Raw genomic sequence first — 18558 nt, 5'->3', positions numbered from 1 at the left:
TGGGAGTCACGTGACGTCATGCGGGTGGAAACTTCGTGTCCGCTGCTAGATAGAGGAGAAGAAAGTCCAGAGAAAGATGCATGAAGAGGATGACAGCGCTGCCAACCCCAGCAGGAGCTCCCGGATCCTGGCGACAAGGTCTTTCGATGTGTCCGACTGCGAGGGCTCGAAGGAGCAGAGCGTCAAATTGTGCGGCTACCTGAACAAACTGACAGGGATAGGGCCCCTGAGAGGCTTCAAGACGCGCTGGTTTGTGTACGACCCCAGGAAATGTTACTTGTATTACTTTAAGACTCCTCAAGACGCCCTTCCACTGGGACACATTGAGATAGCGGACGCTTGTTTCAGCTATGATGTGGAGGTGGAAGAGGGGCTCTTTGAGATCCACACCGAGGGGAAGGAGTTCCTACTCAAGGTATGTTATTGATATTAAACATCTAACAAAAGCTAATAAAAATCAAATGCATGAGACCTATGTCCATATGAATATTAATTGCACTGAATAAATTGGCCTAGATTATTTTAATGCACTTTTATATTATGATATTATTTAATAATACTTATTGCAACAAGTGGTTGTGAAAACAACGTATCAAATGAATGTAATTAAAATATATGGTCATATTAAAAATGTGTAAAAAAAAAAAATGTTATAATGAAACAACAACATTACTAAAATGAAAACAAAAACCAACAATATAAAGGCAACAACAAATATTGTATTTTTAATCCATTTAATTTTATGTATGCTATATATGAACGTGTAATGTAGCCTCAACATTAAAATATTAAATTATGTATTCCAGATTTTGCTGCATTTATTTAAGGAAACATGTATTCAGAAGGGAACGTTTCTTTACACAAAGCACAATGGCTCAGTCATCCAACTGTTGTCAGGATACAATATAACACACTGGACTCATCAGTGCTCTGAACACCTTGCCTGAGAATGTAGGACTAGTTTCTGTGCTGTCTTTGCAAGCTCTGCAGGTGTTTTAGCTGGACACAGAAAGTGGTTCATTAGATCTGAAACTGTTTAGTAATGTAACAGGATGTCGCTTTCTCAACATCAAGTTAAATTTCTAGAAAATGTATTTCACACTACTGTGGTTTCAGGCCCTCATGATGCTTCAGTGTAGCTCTTTGGTATCAGGATCTAGGTTGAAGGGAATGTCTTCAAACAGATCTTCAGTGAGACGGCACTGGCGTGGTTCCCAGCATGCCTGTAGTGACTGAAGATGAGCCCTGTTCCCCTTGACCAAATGCATTATGGGTTTTGCATTAAGGGTGCATACCAAATGTAATTTAACATTGTGAGGTCAATTACATAATTTTTTTATTCATTTATTCAAAACTGTATTAAAAATGCAATTCATGAGCGTATATATGTTCTTAATTCTCTGAAATTACAATCTGAATTCAAATTATTTACTTATTTTTATATTTTGCAGGAACATAAAGTCAACAATGTCAGGGCAATAAAACTTTCCTGACAAAAGTCTAATTAAAGAATAATTAAAAATTAAAAACTGCTTTACTACTTAGTGCTTAATAATATATAAACTTTCAGTTTCAACCAAATCAAAGTCAAGTGGCGCAACCAAATTCAATAAATAAATAATGAAAATAATATAATCAGAACATATATATATATATATGTGTGTGTGTGTGTGTGTAAATATATATTTATGTAAATAAGGGAAAGTAAAAATATAATCTTCTCCAAAAATGGTATTTACACTGAATTTTTTTGTTGAAAAATATAATAAAGATATGCATGTATATAGATTACAGAAAATTTTTAAAATATTTTTTTTCCCGACGCATTAAGTATAAACTATTCTTGAAAATGTTTTCAAAGCCATGTGCATCCAAAATGAACACAAAGAGTACATTTTTAAGGACTTGTGTTTCAAACTAGATTTTTCGAATGATTTTTCTTATTTCTTGATTGTGGACAGTCATTGACTGTTTATTAGAGTTAAACTGGCTGTTGTTTTTAAATGTACTTAGTTTCTCGTTCTCACAGTTAAAGAGCCGCTTCATCACTGAAGTGTAAACTGGAACTGAGAATGAAACAAGCGTGATGATTCTCAAAGGGGCCAGTCACATTCACACCTGACCCTGTTCCTCCCAAGACTGCTGTTGTACCACAAAAACAATAGAGCAAAAATAGACCCTTGGTTTCACACTACTTTTCTTTTCCTTTTTTGCGTGCAGGCGCCCAACAGGCAGGTGATGCATTACTGGCTGCAGCAGTTACAGCAGAAACGATGGGACTTTTGCAAAATGTCTGGCCACAGAGACAGCTGGTGCTCCCCCGCCCCGCTTTTTCCACATACAGGCCTGGTGGCTAAAGATGCAGGTGAGATACATGGAGAAGTCATGTGACATACACTCAATGCACTGAAAGAGAGAACGATAAAAATCAGTTGTTGGTCATGGCCTCTATATATATATATATATGTATATATGTGTGTGTGTGTGGAATTTTCCATGCTGTTTTATTGTCAACTTATAGTTTGTTTGCTGTCTTTCACGCAAGATGAGTCAGATATCATAAATGTGCATGATTGCTCAGCCATGTGTCACCATTCTACATAGTTTCCTGTTTTTAGAAAGCATATGAGTAAATATAAAGTAGAAGGTTATTTTGTATCTCTAAATATGTACCGTTCTGGATATTATATTGTTGTGAAAGCAGCCAACGAACAGATCTTAGTAATGGTTCGAGTTTTTTGAATAAAGGATCTTCAAACCCCTAGACAGTATTGTGGTTTCTGCTGTATGTGAATAGCTGTAGCATGTTGAAAAGGCAGAACCAAAACAAAAAGCCAGTGTGCTTCTTCCTTATTACTGGCACTTAGCGAGTCGTTTTTTTTTTTTTCATTAACATAAAACAAATGCACCTGTGAGCCTCTATGCTTTAGTTCATTTAGTATTTCATTCAGCACAACATAGTTGTTACTGACCTTTGTATTGATAACAGCAGTACAGTAAAGCAAAATTGTTTGAAAGTGTCTTGTCACACTAACGTTTGTCCCATTTAGTGGTAGTACAGCTATATTTAAAACTGTAAATGCTTTACGCTTGCAAAAATGTAGATATTAGTCAGCAACATTATTACTACTCCCAGAATCAGATAGCAATCTATGTAGTGGTTTCTGATACTTCCTTAATATATTTCCATTGTATGAAGATTATAGCTCAGCTGATTAAGTGGGGAGTAATTAACTCAGAAATCTAAATTTGCCGAAAAGTTACAAGTTACTCACCCTTAGGTCACCGAAGATGTAGATGAGTTTGTTTCTTCGTTCAGAACAGATTTGGTGAAATTTAGCATTGAAGCACTTGCTCACGATTGGATCCTCTGCAGTGAATGGGTGCCGTCAGAATGAGAGTTGATAAAAACAAGTAATTCACCCAACTCCAGTCCATCAGTTAACATCTTGTGAAGTGAAAAGCTGCATGTTTGTCATAAACAAATGTATCATTAAGGGGTTTTAACTTTAACATCATCTTTTGGCCAAACTACGAGTCTGTAATTCATAACAACGCTTCCTCCATGTCCATTCTCTCTTGACATATTTGTGTAAAAACGGCGATATATATTCATACTCAAATTAAAGCTGCAGTAGGTAACTTTTGTAAATATATATTTTTAACATATTTGTTAAACCTGTCATTATGTCCTGACAGTAGAATATGAGACAGATAATCTGTGAAAAAAATCAAGCTCCTCTGGCTCCTCCCAGTGGTCCTATTGCCATTTGCAGAAAGTCATCTGCTCCCGGTAAGAAACAACCAATCAGAGCTGCGGTCCTTAACTTTGTTTGTGTTCAAAATGTAGAAAAATGTATATAATAAGCGAGTACACCATGAATCCATTTTCCAAACCGTGTTTTCAGCTTGTCCTGAATCACTAGGGTACACCTATAATAAGTGTTTATATTCTGACTATTTTAGATTGCTTCGGGGGTACCGCGGCGGAGTAACCCAGTACCTTTGTGATTCTTCATAGACATAAACAGAGAGAAGTAGTTCCGGCTACGATGTTCTTCCGCAAGACGCAAGCAGTTCTGTTTATTAACCGCTAGAGCGTCAAAAGTTACCTACCGCAGCTTTAATACACATATATGCAACTAAATAATAACAGGGTTGACCATTTTAGAGTTTACATAGACATTACTAACCTTGTGCATGCAGCTACAAGGTGTTTATTAAAAAGTGAATTTAGTTTCTATAAATATCTGCTCTACTGTGATCAGTTCTTTACTTTACAAAATCACAGTAACAGGGTGGATCATGTAAGATTGTCCATAAATACAAAAACACATGGATTGACAACTGTATTTAAAAAAAGAGAAGACATTTGTCTTTGCAGAGTTCACTTCCTAAAAAGACGATGATGCAATTTTGACAAGGCCAAGCAATTGTACTTTAATTTAATAAGGCGGATTGAATGATAACAGGGTTGTATAACCTGGGGAACACCTGTTATTTCATGTAAAAAATACATTATGTAAATCTAATGTAATATACAGAAAAAATACAAATCATCATTTTACATTTCTTTTCATTTCTTTTAATCAGACACATACACTACATACAGGATTTATTCATACAACTAACTGTCAACCCTATTACCACTGTTAGTTGGAAACACCCATCAAGAAATATTAAATGTTGATGAAAAAAATATTGTTCTATATATTGTTCGAAAAGTCGGCTATTTATGAATGAAATAATTATTTGTATATATGTTAATGAGGGATACAGAAGACCTTGTACAATGAAATGATGTGTTTCTCTGCAGTGCAGACATATCTTAGATTGATGAAAAGTGCCAGACTGTAACTCTCAAACTGTGACCGTGTTGTTTTAGAAGCAGTGGTCTATGAGAAGCCCAACGAGAGCATGGAAAGTGTTCGGAGTGACTTTGCTGTGGAGATGGACAATGATGGGCTGGTCGGTCCTCAGTCAGCGCGTAACCCTGTGGCACAACCCAGCGCAGCTCTCAACTCCCTCCGACACTGGGGCTCTGAGATCAGGTAGGATCCTGGAGAATCACACTAGGATGACCGCTATTGAGCATCATTTTTTAAAGGGTTTAATTGAACTGTATTTAATTGAAAATTTGCATGTAGAGCAAGAATTATGACATTTATTTAAATATATATATAATATATATATAATGCTGTGGACAAAATCTGTTGTTGTTTGTTCTGATAATGTGAAAATCTCTATATAGTTTGTATTAAAAAATATTAGAAACCTTTTTTGCACAATGTGGAACATACAAATATATATTTAGGCTATATATGTTTTTTTAATTAGCAGAATATATATATTGCAGTTTAAGTGCTTTTTAAAGAGAAAAGAATATGCTTTTTCAATAAATTGTCATATTATATCAATATAATACAATTCATAGAATGATCTACTTTGAATATTAGCTCAATCAGACTGTAGCCTATAAATAATACAAATAATAATCATTTTGGCAGATGCAACCAAAAGTCCTGTACTGTATATCTGATCTAGTCAGTATGGTTAAGTATTTTGAGTTTTGTGGTTGAGACTCTATAATACTCTTTTATTTATGCATGTCTAATTTAAAATATGCAAACTTACAGGTACATCTTTATCTTGATTTAGAATTATTTATATTTAACTGCTTTTCCCAGCTGTTTCCATGTGTCAACTACTTTTCAAACTCTCCAAAAGACTTTGGACGCATCTGTTTAGATGACGTAATGCTGATGGACTGAATCTGAATTTCAGCAAAGATAAACAAACTAAAATAGCTGGAAATTCTACAGCAGCTCCATGTTAGCTTTCGAGAGGCTGGCAATAGAATACTTTGACCCTTTATGCAAATAAAAAAGACTTATAAATGTGAGAGAGGTAAAAAAACATTAATCACAGAACATGCTACAGCAAGACAAATGTAACACGTCTGCCATATGAGTACATGTTTGAGTGAAATTTCTTTACTATTTCAAATTTTCAAATTATCGACATCAGTTTTAGCAAGTTCAGTCTTTGGCAATATACTGTGGTTAAGTTAATACTGTTACACATTACCGTATTTTCCTGACTATAAGTCACACTTTTTTCATAGTTTGACTGGTCCTGCGACTTATAGTCTGGTGCGACTTATTTATCAAAATTAATTTGACATGAACCGAGAGAAATGAACCCAGAGAAAACATTACCCTCTACAGCCTCGAGAGGGCGCTCTATACTGCTCAGTGCTCCTGTAGCCTACACTGAAGATATAGAGCGCCCTCTCGTGGCTGTAGATGGTAATGTTTTCTCTTGGTTCTTGGTTCTAAATAAATGCGACTTATAGTCCAGTGCAACTTATATGTTTTTTTTCCTTGTCATGACGTGTTTTTGGACTGATGCGACTTATACTCAGGTGCGACTTATAGTCCGAAAAATACGGTACATGAATTTTGCCTCTCCGTACTATATTGAATAATAACATTTCTTTGTTTCTCCCACCGTCTATCAGAAATAGCATGTCTCACCTGCGAGCCAGCCGAGGAGTAGAAAACAGACGCAGTGTGTTTCACACAGCCAGCAGTGAGGACTGGGAGATCGTCGATCCTCCAAGCAAAGACACAACCGAGCACAAACCCCCACCTGACAGCCAGCGACGGGAAAGCCCATCTCAGGTTCAACGATGTAAGATAATCGTTCACTCATTTTAATAGCCCCTTTCACACTGACATTCTGGCAAATACACGGGTAAAGTGTTCCGGCAATTGTTCCCGGGTAGCTAGATTTTGCACTTTCACACTGTCAATGATTACCCAGGATATGTGCGTTCTTTCACACACAACCCGTAAAGATCCCGTAACGACATGTGACATCAGAGCGTGACGTGTAATGTACGAGTCGAAAACGCTAGGCACGTTATACTTTCACTTAAGCAAGCAAACGATTTCGGCGTCAGCGCGGAAGGTGAGGAACAAACTGATCTCTGCTTCATTACAGTTTGCATTACATATTTTTTTTGTTGCGAATGTTGATCTTCCTTCAAAACAGCCGGTAAAAGAGTCGCGCGATAACGCGCGTCATCACTTCGACACGGAATTAGATCTGGCTTTTGTTCACACAGTGCTCATCCCGGCAATGTTACTAGGTCCCCGACCCGGGTTCAATGCCGGAATCAATTTCGGGACATGTTTGCTTTCACACAGAAGGCGACCCGGCAATGTTCCGGCAATATGCTGGGTCTGACGTGCAGTGTGAAAGGGGCTAATGACACACAAGTGATTCAGTTAAACAGAATGCCTTTGAAACTGTATCTGTCTTGTCACTCCTGACCGTCCATAGACTCCATTGGCTCAGCATTCACGTTTGACTTACGCAACCCCTCCAGAATGAAACGGCCCTTTCACATGGGCTCCGGGAAACCCAACCGCAGCGCAGAGAGCTCGCCGGTTGAATGTAACGGGACCAAGACCTCCGAACTGCAGCTCCGCTTTCAGAGCCAGCAGGAGGAGATCAGTCGCCTGCAGGAGCAAGAGAACCAGCTCAGAGAAGAGCTCGCCAGTCAGAAGGTACCATATGAATAAAGCCATCAAGTCTCGCAAGTTTCATCCTTGAAGGCCATGAACTGTATTTTATTTCTGTGGTGTGTTTATGCAAGCTGGTGTTAGTGTAAAATGTTAATTTGCAATCTTGTATTTGTAATCTAGTATTTGCTTGAGGGATGGGAGCCTTTAAATGTGTATCTGCAATCATTTTTTCATTATGTTGTACCATGCTGACATACAGTAGTCTTACTGCAAAGGCAGTTCGAAACAGTTATAGGAATTTCATAGCTGTTTGCTTGTAGTTCCTCATTCCTCGTAACACTTATTCATGGGGATTTCCCATGTGAAAAGTTAATAATCAGACATTAACTGATTATTCTACACATCCTCACATACTTGCACAGACTTTTCTTATATCCACGTTCAGGCTTTGGTGCAGTAAGACATTTTTTTTTTTTTTACATCAGCCGCATATTTCTGTGTGCTTTTCTATAAAGGTGTCAGCAGATCTTAAGCAATGGCCTTGAGAACCACAAAATGGGTACTGTTGTTGTTCTTTCCCTTTAAAGTTCCCCTTTGGCCCCTGGCTGTGCTTTTAACACATTAACAGCTCTAAATAATGATTCTGTATAACATATAGAAACAATACAGTGTTTATTTATTATTGATTATATTTGATTAACATGTTTTCTTTGCGATTTGCATATTCCCCCAAATTTGCTCAATACCTCACTTAATTAGGTGTGATGAGAATGATTCATTAATGGCTGAGCCAACAAATTGCAATCGGTCTTTCTTTGTACCTGCATTTCAGTTCCTTGTCTTAGTTCAGGTTGCATCATTGCAGACTTTTGAAACTGTTTAAATGTATTTTTGCAAGGTAAACTGAATGTTTGTACAGAAAAATGATGAACAGTATTTGATCTCCAGGTTTCTTTTTTATATCAGTTTGGTGATAATTCACCAGTCCAAGAAGATCAATGACATTTGATAGCTAAAGGTTATCAAAACCTTTCTCCAAAATATCTAATTAGGTATTAGATTACATGATACAATACCAGACAATTCTAGGGTCAGAACGTAATACAAATTACTTTATCCCGGACAAGCCCCCGACTTATTTTTACCCCAGTTAAGAGTGCTAAGTGTTCTGAGTTCCCTTGATATTTATTGTTCCAAGCTAAAGTAAAAAATTAAATAAAATGAATGAGTAATTAAGTCAACATGATGAAAAGACAAGTGGCAGCTGACTAAGGTATACATTTTTGCAACCAGTTCTAGTGCAGGGGAACCAACCCTGCTTCTGGAGGGCTACGTTTCTGTGGACTTCAGTTCCAATTCTGCTTCATTACACCTGCCTATTATTCAAGCAATTCAGAACACATTGATTAGTTGGTCCTGGTAAACTCTATATGATAGTAAGATAGTAGGACTTCAGTAGAAGATTTGGCTACCACTGCAAACTTTGACCTCAGGACTGTAAAGACTAATCAGTAACTATGAAGGATCCCCATTTTGCTTGATCAGTTGGTGTTTTTGAGTACTTTATCTAAGTAATTGATTGATCGCTGAGGTCTGCTGATCTCACACAGTATTCTCTTCTACCAGGAGTTGGTTCATCTTCTCCAACAAGCACTACGTAGCTCCCAATGTGATTGGCGTTCCACAGTGTCTCCTGTGAACATGGGGCCTGACAGTCAGGACCAAGCTAAGAATGAGGTGGACAAAGCCCTGGCAGAGAGGGACACCCAGATCAAAGACCTCTGTGGACACATGGAGAAGCTAGCCTTGGAGAAGGAGAGTCTCCAACAGGAGTTGAAGAGTTTGAAGATCAAAGTTGGGGAGATAAATGAACAGCTGGGCATGCTCATGGAGACCATTCAGGCCAAGGATGAAGTCATCATGAAACTTTCCCAGCAGAGTGGTAATGAAGGAACCCAGTCGGCTGAATGCAACTCACCTAGTGCAACTAGGGAACAACAAGAGTTGGACAACCTGAAGGTAGTGCAAGAACATACTAATATATGTACTTTCTAATCACTATATCTGAAAATGTTTATAAATGTGTGAATGGGTGCTCACAGATTCTAAGGGGCTGTTTACAAGACAAAGTTTTCAGCAAAAAACGGGAAACTTTTTATTCGTTTTGCCTGTTCGTTTACATGACAATGGCGTTTTGGGGACTGAAAATGCATATTTTCAAGCTGCATGTTTTTGAAAACGCCACTGTTATCGTTTCCATGTAAACACCTAATACGCCAATCTTTGAAAAAGATGACGTCATGCGCGTGCATAGTACGTGTTAGGTATGTAGACATGCGCAGTATGTGTCGATTTTAAAGGCAAGCGCAAACAAACATGCACAACAGTGGTGGAGTACATGGTACTGTTGTCGCTGCTCAAGAGTTTGCTAACGCTTCTTCAACAAAGTTTACTTTAAAATTACAACCAACAGCGGAGACGCATCGTATACAACATATAATCGTCACTTCCCTACAGGTACTGTTTACTAACAAGGTGACAGCGCCAACTACTGGCCTGGCATACGTAATACAGTGTTTTTGCCTATTTTGCAGATACACAAATATTATAGAAAACGTTGTCGTGTATTTGTGAAACTTTTTTAAAAAACACAAGGGAAATATTTTCAGTTTTTGACTGCATCATTGTCGTGTAAACGTAGCCTAAGGCATGTTAGAAGTCCTTTATGTTGAGTCAAATTTTGAGTCTTTTTTCACAAAACCAATTAAATTCTCATATCCTTTATGCAGTAGTTTTCTGTTTATTGCATGTTAGATTAAGAAACACTTCAAGACTGTTTTGTGCATTATTTTTGGTGTCTCACATACAACCTTTTGGCTTTTTTACACTCTTCCAGGACAGCCTTCAGGGCTACAAATCCCAAAATAACTTCTTAAACAAAGAAATTCTGGAGTTGACGGTCTTAAGAAGAAATGCTGAATCCAGAGAAAAAGCACTAGAGGCGAAGGTCTGTGACTTTAGCTACTCACTGCACACAAACCACCCTGGATGTTGTGTTTGCAGATTCTTTCTTATGTGTCATGTTAACATTTCCTTTTCCTTTTCCCTAGCATTCCAAACGTTGCAAACTTGCCTGTGCATGTTTGGATAGCTGAGGAATCGTTTCTGTTCTTCACATGTTCTTTCTTCCTCCGTTGTGTGTTCTACAGTGCACCAGTTTGGAGGCCAAGCTGTGTCAGGTGGAGAGTAAGTACCTGGTTTTACTACAGGAAGTGAAGAGTCCCGTTTGCTCCTCCTCCTCTGAGCAGACCCGTAGCGGAGAGGTCATCAGCCGCTTACTAGAAGATGCACTACAGGTGGAGAGCACAGACCAGCAGGAGCACCCTATCCTCAAACCCAACGCTGTCAGGTATCATGTCACAAAAATAGTATTTCCCTAGCTTTTTTATGTACAAATACTCCTCCCTGGTTAGGTCATTTATGCGTATTCGGTTGCAAAAATAGTTATACAAAAGTTGACCTGGCAATAGGGCCTTTCGCACCGCTTTAGTTTCAGAACTAAATGTACAGTAATAAAGTTCAGGGACGATTTTGCGCGAACTATTTCCCAGTACCATTTAAAGGGTTGCATTTGCACCGACAGTGTGTACTAGGATGTGATGTAAGCCGGTCGACAGCGATGTCATTTGTGCGCGCCGTTCAACAACGTGAACAAAGAAGAATAACATTAACAACAGAAGGATGGAGGACGCTGTGATCAGAGCTGTTTTTTTGTTGTGTCTCGCGTTTCACAATAATTTACATGGACTGTTGACGTATACGTAAAGCGATTGAAAGAACGGAAAGGATAACTGGCAGTGCTACATTTGCTACAAGTGCCTGCACTTCAGCGTCCGTATATTTATCGCTGTTCATCATACTTGCGAAATAAGTTGACACAATGTCAACAGTATGTTTACACAGCATATTAAATTCATGTGCAGGTAAGAGCGTTTTGCCGTCTGGCCAATCAAGTGTTTACTTATGTCACGGTTAGTACCGGTTGTGCTGGTTAGACCCTGCTCTGGAGTAGGAGCTAATCTGGTTCTCGAAAAATGCAGTATGGTAGTAAATTTGCACTCAGTTCCAGCGGTGCGAAAACGCCCAAAAGTGGGTAGTTCCACAATTAGTTCTGGTACTATGAAAAGGTTCCTGTGGTGCGAAAGGCCCTAATGAATATATGGCCTCTTCAAGCTTTCTGTTACCAAAACAAAGAGAAGAACTAGCTCACCACTCAATATGAATTTTCTTTTGAGTTTACTTTCAGTTTTGTTCAGCCTCCCTTTCTAAAGATACCTTCTTCAAACATGTTTGATCTTGTTAGCATTCTTCAAATTCTACTTGTTATAGGACCAGGATGTTTTCCTAGTTCTGCAAAACATGTCATGTTCTTCTTTAGTGGATCCATTCTCATACCATGTTTGGTTTCCATTAGTTGTTTTAACAACTCGCCAACTAGTTGATTATTACTTAGACTGAATCAACTAATTGATCAAATCGATTATTATCGATAATGAGAATCATCAACAATGATTCTTAATATCGATTATTCGGGTCTGCCCACAGTGCACGTACAACTGCAGACAAAACATGATAAATCTTCATTTTAAGCTTCAAGCTGATCCATTAGCATAATGGCCAGTCTGTCAGGTGCCTCGGCACAAAACACTATGTTAACGGTCATATCCTTATCTGTAAATGCAACAAATTCATGCAAACCTTTCCATTTTTGCATAAAGGCCCACCCTAACAGTCCGCTTTTAGTTAAAATATTTACTGACAGAGCGCCGGTGTGGCGGGTGCGTGCGTTAAACAGACAGAACACAGAGAGGCGAGGGAGAAGATATTCAGTGCATTTATTGTGCTGAAATATCTGTTGTATAACATTTATATTTAGGTTTAAAAGTCAACATGCAGTGCGCGAGTAACTTATGAGAGTACAAACTGTGAAGAGACAGCAGTGTATAATTGTCTGAATATAAATATCAGATGCTTTTACAGGATGAAGAATTGACAGTAAGAGGAGACTGAGTTGTGATCAAAGTGCATGTAAATTTATGGAAAGTTTTTAACCAATTTTGTAAGGTTTGTGCCACTGGTGCTCTTAACTAACATTATTGGTAAATACCAAAATATTTTTTTTTGCTTTCTGTATTGGTGTGACCTCCAATATGCATAAGCTTTTTAGTAACATTAGTAAGCTATTTTTAATGGTATGATATAATTATTGCTGTTATCTGTGAAAGGCAGAAAAATTTGTCAAGTGTTTATCAAAGACGGAGGCAATTTTTTATGTGAATTAATACTATTTATTTGCTTCAGTTTGTTATTTGTCCAAAAATTACAATAACATTTTTAGATTTTTTTTTTTTTGACAGATTCCTAAAATGTTATTTTTTTTTATGAGAGGTGTTGTAATAAATTAAGCTTTGTATGATTTCAAAGCATTCAGTTGGCACATTTGTTTTAAGGACATTGTGCAGATTGTGGAATAGTGTGTTTTTATCAGTAAAATTTAAATAAAGAAAATAGGGGTTTTAATCCGATTAATCGGTTAATCGAAAATAATCAGTCAACTAATCGGTTATCAAAATAATCATTAGTTGCAGTCCTAATTATTACCGTTAAATTTAGCTTTGTACTTTGAAGATTTTAGGGTCTTTTGTTACAAATAAAACCAAATAACCCAGTCATGCTGTTTGCTTTTTCTCATGTAGTGAGTATGACATTTATGGCTTCAAAACTGTCCCGGAGGAAGAGGATGAGGAGGAAAAGCTTGAAGCCAAAAAGAGAGCGCTAGACCTGAAGTCCCTCTCCCTGACAGACCAGGAGACCTCAATCAGGGTGAAGTGGGACAACTACATGGCCATCACCATGAACAGAGAGATGGTTCGTTCGCCAGAGCTTAAGGCACTGATGCGAAGTGGGGTTCCCCATAACCACCGTTCCAAGGTGTGGAGCTGGTGCGTGAACTTCCATGTGAAGAAGATGCGTGAAGATGTGTCAAAAGACTATTTCCAGGACCTTCTGTCCACGGCGAATGAAAAACCAAACCCGGCCTGTAAACAGATAGAGCTGGATCTTCTCCGGACGCTTCCTAACAACAAGCACTATGCCTCTCCTGACCAGGATGGCATCCAGAAACTCAGGAACGTGCTGCTGGCGTTCTCCTGGAGGAATCCAGTTATCGGCTACTGCCAAGGCCTCAACAGGTAGCAAACGATTCCATCGGCTCTAGTGTGAAGTGTTTGTGTTTCTTCATGTCTGAAATGACATCTACATCTTAAAATATCTGGATCTGAAATCTGATTGTTTCAGGCTGGCAGCTATCGCTCTTCTGTATTTGGAGCAAGAGGACGCTTTCTGGTGTCTGGTGGCCATCGTTGAGGTTTTCATGCCACATGACTATTACACTAAAACACTGCTAGGCTCACAGGTACTGTTTCAAGATTGTTCTCCTTTTCACAGATAAGAAAAATCACCCGAAAACTCTGGCAATCGGAGCACGGGGCTTTGAGAATGTCTTTGTCTTTGTTTGCTGGATATGAGTCACTAGCAGCAGGCTAACAGCACATCTCTTCTCTGTTCTGTCATCTGTCACAATGAGCTCCTTCCCATCTACAAGACATTATTAACATGCTTGTTGAACTAACTTCACCACAGTTTGGCCTCATGCAGCTTTCCTTTACTTTAGCTGCCAGTTACTAACTACATGTTCATATGCAGGGTAACTAGCAAAGTGCTTTTCAATTGAAACCACATTATTGGCACGCTGCTAGTTATGGCTTTTCACTGCAGCAGGCTTTTTGCCAGACCTGCCAATGGAGACTAATATATACTGGCCCATAAATAAGTCCATTAAATGGTGTTCTGGTATTTTCCATCACAAAATTTGCTGTGTCTGTCAATTGTTTCTGACTGTGTCTTGTTTTCGATGTAGGTAGATCAGCGTGTTTTGAAGGACCTGATGTACGAGAAGTTACCCAGGCTTCATGCTCATTTTGAGAACTATAAGGTGGACACCTCTCTCATCACCTTCAACTGGTTCCTGGTTGTGTTTGTGGACAGCGTGGTCAGTGACATCCTCTTCAAGATCTGGGACGCTTTTCTCTATGAGGGACCCAAGGTATGGAGAGTTGTGTAGACATGGTCCTTCTACATAGAATTGCTGTCTAAGTAATAGTTTATTTAACAAAGACACTTGACTTGAAAGATTTACTGACAAATCTATAATGAGCATTGCAAATCCTCAGACACTTAGATACTTTATTACTCACCTTCTTATTAGTTTCCACAATGAGTCACAATAGTCTAGTTGTGTGCTGATGTCTCTTTTTGCCTCGGCAGATAATTTTCAGATTTGCTCTTGCCCTCTTCAAATACAAAGAAGAGGAATTTCTAAAGCTCCAGGATCCCATGACCATTTTCAAGTACCTTCGGTACTTCACACGTACAATCTTGGATGCAAGGTTTGTGATTCTGCTGCAAGAGACAGCATTAAATGATCATGAAACACACTTTCAGAAACGTTTTATAATTTGTATTTTGATTTTGAGAAAATATAGACAATTTATAGTGGCTACATATTATTTCTTTATTTATAATTTAATATTTTATTATTAATAATAATAATAATGAATTATCAAATAATATTCTATTATTATATATATATTTATTATATATATTTATTATATTATCTTTTTTTTAATATTTTGTAAGCATTTCAGTTTGATTCGTCAGCGGTGTGAAAACAACTTGATACACATCAGCTGCTTTACTAATAATATAATTCAATTATTTAATAATAATATAAATGCATTACACCAGTAATATCTAATTTTATTATATATTTAAAAAAATACAAATTATGCATTTAGCAGACATTTTTATCCAAAGCTCATACAGTGCATTCAGGCTAACATTTTTTACCTAACATGTGTTCCCTGGGAATCGAACCCACAAACTTGCGCTGCTAACGCAATTCTCTGCCACTGAGCCATAGGAACACTGTATTATATTATATATCATACAGTATATATTACTATCACATATTATAAATGTTATGTTTATTTTTTTTTACATTTGGAAGCCTTTTTGAAGGAATATTGCCTATTATTTTGCTGTATAGTTATTTCTTTATATGTGATCTTGTGTTTCTCACAGGAAGTTGATGAGCTTGGCGTTTGTGGACATGAACCCGTTCCCACTGAGGCAGATCCAGAACCGTCGCACGTTCCACCTGGAGAAGGTCCGTCTGGAGCTCACCGAGCTGGAAGCCATCCGTCAGACCTTCCTGCGGGAGAGAGACAACACCCTGGACGGCCGCACACTCATCAGTGACGACGAGGAGGACAGCTGAGCCACGGCCAATAAGGGACCAGACCTGAAAAGCTGATTAGCCAATCACATCGTGCCTTACACTTTTCAATGTATTTCACTCAACAAACTGTGACTTCGAGAGACCAAACACCAGTATTTCTTTTGATGACTTTTTCATTGTTTTGTCCAGTGTTTCATCCATTTGTACATTGACCGAAATCAGTATTAAAGTAACTAAAGTACTTTGCATTTAAGTGTTAATGATTGGTGTGGATTGGACAATTGTCAAAATTCTGATACCCCTTACATTATGCTGGACATATTGGGATGTACAATCCTGAACACCGACAGTTTTTTTTTTTTCTTTATGCCTTACTTATTAAATCTTAATTGGTTTACTTACTCTTAGTAATCATATCAGTACTTGTATTTTATTGTAAGAAGCAAATTCAAGTGCAGTCTTTCTAAATCTTCAGTACTTTTACTAACCTTCAATCTATCCACACGTACTTCCTGTCTGCTCAGGACATGATTAGCAAACCCTGCCATATCACGTGATTTTTCATATGTTTCACAAGCATCAGTTCTTGTGTGCTTAGGTTCTAGAAGCAAAATGCACAATTGGTGTCTGTTGGGGTGTCTCAATGGTCCCCTTATTGTTTAAATTCAGGCGTTTCCTTTGTTTTCTGAACTTTTTCTCTTCTTTTTTTAATATGATACAGTGTAAAATCACACAGTGGGCCCTGAAGCTGCTCGAAATGAAAATAATAATGTGGAAAATATACGTTTTTTTGTTTTTGTCAATGGATTCAAGAAGGTGTTATTGTTGTATTTTGTTGCTGAAATTCACAGACAATTGAAAATGGAATAACAACCTATAAGGGCCCGTGTAATGAGGGAAAGGATATCTGAATTACTAGCACTTTTCTTAACTTTCGAGGTCAAATTTTGCTTAAGTCGTGTATTACACATTCATATGAATGCTTGGAAGAGCTGTACTCCTTTTTAATATCAGTGCAATTAAATCTACTTTTCATTCAGTGCAGTTAATATGTATTTTACTCCATTTCAGCATAGTATTAGATATTAGATCTCCTGCTAGTATGACTGCAAATGTCAAGACGAACTAAAAGTCTGATTTTCCGTGAGAGCCGGTCTCTCACAATGACCACGTTTTTGCATTTGGTCGCACGGCCCTTAAATAGGAACGTGTTATTCTTTTTGAAATATGTCATTTTAAGTCGAACTACTGTAGGCCCATATTTACATTTGTTTTCTGTTTTTACAAATTGCAGTCTCAGACTTGTGAGGACCTTCATTTAGTTTGTTCAGATAATCTTTCATTTTACCATGTTATTTAGCGGTCAAGTATGTTATGTGAGGTAGAGTAGTTTTTTTATGTCTTCAGTGAGTAAGCTATGATTTCAAACAATCTTTGATGCTGTTTTGTTCAATTCTTTATGTTTCTGAAACTTGTCTGTTGACAATATAATCCTGCAAATGTTTTTTTTATTTTTTTTCAACACTTGTGCATGATCATCCAATAAATTTCAATGGCGCTCAATGTTTTTAGATTTGTTTGTGTAGTTCTTATACAGCTCAGTAGCTTCCTCCATAAACAATAAAACGGTTACATGAAAAATAATGTTTTACAAGGCTGCAACAATAGAGAGGTGTAACCATATCTTAATTCCTTCCTGTTTTTGTTTTGGTTGTGTAATATTAAAATATTAAATCTTACGCCATTTAAAATATACTGTTCAGCCACATATAATAAAATTTAATAAAAAGATAAAGAAAATAAATACAATACCTATTTTATTGTCGACTATTTTCAAGTCTCACTATTTTAGTTTTTACTCTCGTACATATGCAACGACTGTTGTTGATTACCATGTCCAGCAGATGGCGTATAGTGTATAAATAATGGATCAAACAAAAGCAATAGAGAATAAATACGTTTTTCTATCTATATCCCCGACCACAACTTTTACAGCGTGTTCTATCTAGTCCTTCAAATTATTTGATAGGTTTAACCGAATCACTAAGGAATCGAATCAAATGAACAACTCATTTGCGAATCGGACATGACTGATGTGTTCAATAAAAATGAAATAAAATCTGACTCTTTCCTCAACTCGGTTCTTTTGGACTTGTCTTAAATCCCTATTTACATTAACGTTACATAGCTACTTGTAACATTTCCGCTATTATGATAACTTTTTACCGCATTAGTCTAACTCTTAGTTCTCTCTCCAAATGTAGGTTGCTAAATTCACTTGGTTCTCAGTTTTCCGAAATTCAGTAGTGTGTAAGTTTACACACGAACTTGTTTATTTATTTACTTAGGCTAACGTTACTAACTTTTCTTCCTCTGTCTGTCCAAGTATCGTATTAGCTTGATTGGTGTAAACATGCTGAATGAAGCCGAGATACAATCGGGTCGGGACGTTTTCAGACTAAAATTTTCATTAGTTTAAAAAGATGAAGTAACGTTACTGCTTTAATTAGACTTAAATCAAACTCTTAAAGTGCATTTGGATGTGAACACAGTTTTGAGCGATTCAAATATTTCTGAGAGGAATCCTTTACTCTGGTGTGTTTGAACGAGATGATCATTATTTATAATTATATTATTATCATAGGATTGAACCGGTTCAATGATTCA

General features: G+C 37.4%; 1 protein-coding gene across 2 annotated transcripts; it reads left to right on the top strand.

Annotated features, from left to right (window-relative positions):
• LOC127947282 (TBC1 domain family member 2B) lies at positions 1–16139 on the top strand. Of its 2 annotated transcripts, none has more exons than XM_052544290.1 (13): positions 1–415; positions 2221–2365; positions 4889–5051; positions 6521–6693; positions 7348–7574; positions 9159–9551; positions 10429–10539; positions 10742–10941; positions 13289–13783; positions 13890–14007; positions 14512–14697; positions 14919–15040; positions 15735–16139. In XM_052544290.1, exons 1-13 carry the CDS (start codon positions 77–79, stop codon positions 15928–15930), a joined length of 2868 nt encoding a protein of 955 aa, XP_052400250.1. In that variant the 5' UTR covers positions 1–76; the 3' UTR covers positions 15931–16139. The 2 variants fall into 2 exon arrangements, with proteins under 2 accessions (XP_052400250.1, XP_052400249.1); XM_052544289.1 differs by having other exon boundaries at positions 2–415; positions 4886–5051.
• Positions 16140–18558: the final 2419 nt, after the last annotated feature.

The sequence above is a fragment of the Carassius gibelio genome, chromosome A25, assembly GCF_023724105.1.
Source record: "Carassius gibelio isolate Cgi1373 ecotype wild population from Czech Republic chromosome A25, carGib1.2-hapl.c, whole genome shotgun sequence".
In the NCBI taxonomy this organism is placed as follows: domain Eukaryota; kingdom Metazoa; phylum Chordata; class Actinopteri; order Cypriniformes; family Cyprinidae; genus Carassius; species Carassius gibelio.
This window is presented reverse-complemented; position numbering and strand designations above follow the sequence as displayed.